Consider the following 6,381-nt stretch of genomic DNA (forward strand, 5'->3'; position numbering starts at 1 on the left):
AATAACGCTCTGTTGTTTTTGTGTGCCTTCAAGTCATTTCCAGCATGAGGTTTTCTTGGAAAGTTTCTCCAGAGGAGGTTTGCCATTGCCTTCCTCTGAGGCTGAGAGAGAGTGACTTGCCCAAGGTCACCCAGTGAGGTTTCGTGGCTGAGGGGGCATTGTAACCCTGCTCTCCAGAGTACTATTCCATAAAAAGACCCTATCACAGGGTTTTCTTGGCAAGATTTATTCAGAGGAGGTTTGCCATTGCCTTCCCTTGAGGCTGAGAGAGAGTGACTTGACCAAGGTCCACCCAGTGGCTTTCCATGGAGAAGAGGGCATTCAAACCCTGTCCTCCAGAGTCCTAGTCCAGCACTCACTCCATTACGCCTGTCCTCAGTTGCCCAGACTGCCCATTTATAGGAGCCAACTGCAAGTTCCCCTTGTGGACTGAGGGGGCGCCAAAGAGGCGAAAGCAGAGAGCCATAAGGAGGGGAGCCGCGACTGAACTACAACTCCCACCATCCCTTGCGCGGGAGGAGGCCATTTCCTTCGCTGACGTCATTAATCCTCGCCCGGGACGGCTGTGACGCAGAATCCCCGCGCAGGATAAGTGAAGGTGACGGGGGTCGGTGGTGGGTCTGGCTGTTGAAAGGGAGAAGCGGGATGTGGGTGTCTCGGCCCCTTCTGCTCCGTGGGGCCTGCGCTCCGGCCCGCTGCCTTTCCGCCGCCTCTGCTGCTTCGGAGTCGGTGAGTGGCTGGCTGGGCCTCCCTCTATAAGACTATATGTGTGTGTATGGGTCATAGTTAGCAGTGTTTGGTATTCAGGCTGCATCCACACTGGAGAAATAACCCGGTTTGGCAGCGCTTTAACTCTTTGTCTAGCTCTTTGCTATGGAATTCTGGGTACTGGAGTTTGTTGTGGGGCCCAGAGCGGAGCAGAGCTTAAAGAAGGAAGGCCCCACAACAAACTCCAACTCCCAGAATTCCATAGCAAAGAGCCAGACAAAGAATTAAAGCGCTGCCAAACCGGGTTATTCCTCAGAGGATGGCAACGTCAAACCCCCTCTGAACAAACCTTGCCAAGAAAACCCCATGATAGGTTCTCCATGGGTCAGAAGCGACAACAACAACAGAGGCACCAGAGCTCTCTGATAGAGAAGACTGTGTCACAAAACTACAAGTCCCAGAATTCCATAGCATTGAGCCACCGCGGTTGGAGGAATGTCAGACAGCATATATTCTGCAGTGTGGGTGCAGCCCTAGTGTTAGGTTAGGTTTAATTTTAGTTTTCTATGTGTACATGTATTGCCATGTATGTTTTTTATCTTCTCATTCTTCCTTTCTCTTTTCTGTCTTTTCCTATCCTCCCCCCTCTTTTTGTTCATTATTGAATATTTAGTGTGATTTGTGTTCTTGTATTGTCCACATCCAAAAATTAATAAAAAAGCATTATACCAAGAAGAAAAAGAAGAAATAAATAGATGGATAGTGATGGGATACGTCTTGAAAGGTGTGTGTTTTGGCTTTTGTTTTGGCTGAATGTCTTCCTGGCTGCCCTTGATAAGTAAAGCTGTCCCTTCTTGTGTATTATGTAAACTGGTGATCTGCCAAATTTCGGAACGGTGCTCTTTCTTTCTTTCTTTCTTTCTTTTGCTGTTATTCCTGACAAGGTTTAGGGTGGATGCATAAATGTTACCAAATTTCAGCTCTTCTGTACTGTTCTTTAGGCACCCCCCAAGAAAACACAGTTTGGGCCCCTCAAGGATGAGGATCGTATTTTCACAAACCTTTATGGGCGCCATGACTGGAGGTGAGGTTTTAGGATGCGTGTTGTCAATTGAGGAAAAACAATTAGGATATTCGGGTTATTTTTAGTCCTGTAGGGGAAAGTCTGCATGGGGGGGGGGGGGGTAATCAAATGAGAAAGACTTCTTTAAAAACAACAGCAACAGGAAACTAACTTTTAGTATAAATAAATAAAGTCTGATAATACTTTAATGACTAAGAAATTACAGCCCACTTCATCACATGCATGAAATGTTGCCCGAATTGACAGATATGTACTTAGACACATGCTTGGGGTGCGCTTTATTTATGTAAGCTTTGCTTATGTTGCCATTTCATAAATTTCTTCATGAGATTAATGCTAATGATGTGACCTGCTACAGTTTTTCTTGCAAAAAAAGTTGATTTACATGGCCCTTCTTACCTTATCTTTTTGTTATCTCTAGGCTGAAAGGGGCTTTAAGCCGCGGTGACTGGTATAAGACCAAGGAAATCCTTGTAAAGGGTGTTGACTGGATATTGAATGAAATAAAAACTTCAGGTCTGCGAGGCCGTGGGGGGGCCGGTTTCCCCACTGGCCTCAAATGGAGCTTCATGAACAAGCCGCCAGATGGCAGGTGTGTTGTGGTGGGAACAAAATCTAGCCTGATTTCAAATTTGAGTCATCATGTGCCTGCTCCTTCAGAATCTGTCCAGGGCTGTGATATAAGTGCTTTTCCTTTGAATTAAAAAATGTCAGCATAGGCCATACTGTTGTAGTGAAAGGAACTTGGAATCCCGGTTTTCCAATTCTGTCACACACTTTCCAAATAGTGCGTCTTAGTTTTTGGGAATGGACACTTCTGTTACATAGGCTCATACGTATCTTTGCAAGTTGCTTTCTCTTAAAGAGCCTGGCTCTGTGAAGCAGCATATAGTAACCTCCAGACTTGTTGTTTCTCATCACAAGAGCTGCTGTTATGTAAGCTAGAGAGTTACTTAGTCACAATGGGTGGAGTTCGGGATTTGGGCCAGAGGCTGGTTTTAAATAACACCTCAGTCAGTGATCTTACTAGGCATATCACTAAGTCTTGGTTTGACCTACTTCACAAAGCTGTTGTAGGGCTAAAACATTGTGCTGTTTTTGAGGAATACAGATGTCACAATAAACAAAAAATGTTAAATAAGCAGATCCAAAAGGTGGCAGGTTAAGCCTTGATTTGCTTGAACCTGAAACTTGAGTCAGAATCTGAAGCAGGGCATATTGGCATCCTGAGGAATTAGTCTGTCTCCAGCTTTTGGAATGAAGTAAAATAGGTTGATGGACCTAAGAACTGATGCATCCTGATTAAAATAATTATTTTCAAGGGATATTTGCTTCTTGTTGAGGAGTACAATTGTCATGTGTTTCAGACCCAAGTACCTAGTGGTGAATGCCGATGAAGGGGAGCCAGGGACCTGCAAGGACAGGGAGATCATGCGTCATGACCCCCATAAGCTGGTGGAAGGTTGTCTTGTAGCAGGAAGAGCTATGGGGGCCCGTGCAGCCTACATTTATATCCGTGGAGAGTTCTATAATGAAGCTTCAAACTTACAGGTAAGATGGACCTCTCCTTGTGTAGGAGTGAAGAGCATTCTTTCCCTGTGTGAAAATTCCTAGGGAAATGAATTGCTTCATCTCTTAGGCTTGTCCTGTTCATAGTTTATAAATATACAAGTCTTCTTGAATTTTTCTGTAGTTTGCAGACAAGTAATCAGATTTGGTGAGCTGGGCCATAGCTGCTTTTGTGCTCTCTCATTAGGTGGCAATCCGAGAGGCGTATGAGGCAGGACTGATTGGGAAGAATGCTTGTGGCTCAGGCTATGACTTTGATGTTTTTGTGGCAAGAGGGGCAGGTGCTTACATCTGTGGTGAGGAGACAGCACTTATTGAATCTCTTGAGGGAAAGCAGGGAAAGCCACGCCTCAAGCCTCCCTTCCCAGCTGATGTAGGTATGTCATCTTAAATGCTCCCTCTGTGATGGTTGGTGTCAGTACAGTGTTTTGCTTTGTTCCCTACTTTGCCATCCCCCCAAGCCCGTTTCTGTCAACTTAGATATGCCATCCCAGCACCTTTGGGATACTTGCTGTGTGTTTCTTCTTCTTTGCACGTGACATCTTGGAATGCTGACAGGAAAATATTTACTTAACCAGAATTAGGGGCATGACTTCTAGCTGTTGGAAAAAAATCCTTCTTGTATCATGACTTTTGTCTATGCCAGCTGTCAGTTCATTGATGCAAATTAATTTTCTTTTCCTAATTCTATCCACTATCTTTATCTCGTTTAAAAAATTTTAAAAACTGCTTTGTTTTTATTTTGGTCTCTAGGGGTTTTCGGTTGCCCAACTACAGTGGCTAATGTAGAAACAGTTGCTGTGGCACCTACCATTTGCCGTCGGGGAGGTACCTGGTTTGCTAGTTTTGGACGAGAACGCAACTCAGGCACCAAGCTCTTCAATATCTCAGGCCATGTCAATACACCCTGTACTGTGGAAGAGGAGATGTCAATACCACTGCGTGATCTGATTGAACGGCATGCAGGTGAGAACCAACAGTCTTATTTTCTATAAGGGAGAAGCTTTAAGTTCCTTTCAGATATCTTGTGTTAGTCAGGAATCTCTGCATCATCATTTGCTTTTTGCTGGGCTCTTGTATGGACCAAATCAGACCTGACTGTACCTCTTCCTTCTAACTAGGGGGTGTTAGAGGTGGCTGGGATAACCTGCTTGCTGTGATTCCTGGAGGCTCCTCCACTCCTCTCATCCCCAAGTCTGTGTGTGAGACAGTATTGATGGACTTCGATGGGTTGATCCAGGCACAGACTGGGCTCGGAACAGCAGCTCTTATTGTCATGGACAAATCAGTAAGGATGGGCCCTTACCCTGCTGCTCTCTGTCTCTTTTGAATGAGTTTTGACCATTTTTTTCTTTCCCAGACAGATATAGTTCGAGCTATTGCCCGCCTCATTGAATTCTACAAGCATGAGAGCTGTGGGCAGTGTACACCATGCCGAGAAGGTGAGTATTGACACTTGAGGCTCTTCTGACTTCCTTCTCAGTAAGGGATTCAGGATGGAGGGGAAACAGTGATTTAGTGTACTATTCCTAGCTTGGTTTAAATATAGGGACTGCTGAAAAGGCTGGAGGGAAGTTAAAAGATCAGGTATCTAACAATCTCTGGAAACAAAAGCTGCAAGTGATTTAGGACAAGTTCAGCAAAGTCCAGCAAGTTTCTTCTCGTTATACAGCCTATTTCTCCTCCCTTTGATTATTTGCTTTTATGACTCTTGGTGTTGTAGTTTGTTGTATTCACACGGATTTTGTTTCTGCAGGTGTCGACTGGATGAATAAGGTGATGTGGCGGTTTGTGAGAGGCAATGCCCAAGTGTCAGAGATTGATGCACTGTGGGAGATTAGCAAGCAGATTGAAGGACATACCATCTGTGCTCTGGGAGATGGAGCTGCTTGGCCTGTACAGGTAAATTTGTAATTGTCATGAGCATGGAAAAGTTATTTTTTTAAAAATTATTTATTTTATATGTATGCTGCCTCTCTCCCAAAGTCAGACCCAAGGCAGTTCTCAGAAAGAGTCATTAAAAAAACAAACCAATAAACATTTAAAAAGCAATATCACATAAAAAAAATAAAATTATTTAAAAGACATACAAAGTTTTAAAAGATAGATAAAACATCCCAATAAAATGCTTCCCTGTTTATACATTAAAAAGCCTGCTTTAAAAAATGTTCTTTGCCTGCTGGCAGAAGGAAAGCATGGAGTGGATAGTCTAGTTTCCAATGGAAGGGCATTCCAGAGGGTGGGAGCAGCGAGCCAATGAATGGTGGTAGAACCAAGAGAAGGCCTTCCTATATAGATCTTAGAACTCTATCAGGTTCCCAGAGCTAAAATGACATTTCCCAGAATTCTTCAGACAGCATCACTGGTTGCAGGATTCAGGGAGGAGTTGTTTAAAAAATGGAATTTGTCCAGGCTATGTTCTTCAATCTAGTCTGTGAAGAAACATAGGATTCCTGTGGCACCTTTTTAAAAAGGTTTACATTTTAAATGCTCTTAAACTGTTTTCAGATCAGTGCTATTTTAATCTTATTTAATTTAATCTTATTTATTTAAATGTTATTACTATTATGATTAGTTTTTGGCTATATTATGTTTTAATCTGTTGTAAGCAGCCTTGGGTCCTGCACTGTAAGAAAGGCAGAATGTCAATAAAAAAATAAAAATAGAGGGGTAGAAATAAATGAATCTAGATAATCAGTGTGCAAGTTGGGGCATATTGAAGTATATCCTGTTTAGTCTTAGTGCCTGATTCATTTTTCCAGGGACTGATTCGTCACTTTCGTCCTGAGTTGGAGGAACGGATGAGGCAATACCATGAATCTAAGGCACAGCAGGCATCTGGATGAGCAGCTAGAAGACCAACTGCATTCAAATTACTCCTGTGTTGATTGGGTGGGATCCCTTGGGGGACGATTCCCATGCTTGGGCACTGGGTACAGCACACTTACTTGGCATTGATACATCAAACTATTTTCTTCCTTGCTTTCATACAGGGTAAACTATTAAATGCTTATGACTGA

General features: G+C 43.4%; 1 protein-coding gene across 1 annotated transcript; it reads left to right on the plus strand.

The window, feature by feature from the left end:
* Positions 1-551: 551 nt before the first annotated feature.
* Positions 552-6,381, plus strand: LOC149314223 (NADH dehydrogenase [ubiquinone] flavoprotein 1, mitochondrial). The gene is made up of 10 exons (XM_089520678.1): positions 552-729; positions 1,710-1,792; positions 2,214-2,384; positions 3,160-3,343; positions 3,549-3,738; positions 4,115-4,327; positions 4,483-4,649; positions 4,722-4,803; positions 5,118-5,263; positions 6,124-6,381. The coding sequence occupies exons 1-10, from the start codon at positions 646-648 to the stop codon at positions 6,205-6,207; spliced, it is 1,404 nt and encodes a 467-aa protein (XP_089376804.1). The 5' UTR covers positions 552-645; the 3' UTR covers positions 6,208-6,381.

This window comes from Sceloporus occidentalis, unplaced genomic scaffold (genome assembly GCF_023333645.1).
Source record: "Sceloporus occidentalis isolate IW3139 unplaced genomic scaffold, rSceOcc1.0.p SCAF_4, whole genome shotgun sequence".
Lineage (NCBI taxonomy): Eukaryota > Metazoa > Chordata > Lepidosauria > Squamata > Phrynosomatidae > Sceloporus > Sceloporus occidentalis.

What these genes read in the sequence shown, in the direction of transcription:
- LOC149314223 (XM_089520678.1), top strand. Translation starts at nt 646, where the DNA reads ATGTGGGTGTCTCGGCCCCTTCTGCTCCGTGGGGCCTGCGCTCCGGCC. An exon ending in ATGAAGCTTCAAACTTACAG is followed by an intron (nt 3,344 to 3,548) that starts GTAAGATGGACC and finishes CTCTCTCATTAG; the next exon opens with GTGGCAATCCGAGAGGCGTA. An exon ending in TTATTGTCATGGACAAATCA is followed by an intron (nt 4,650 to 4,721) that starts GTAAGGATGGGC and finishes TTTCTTTCCCAG; the next exon opens with ACAGATATAGTTCGAGCTAT.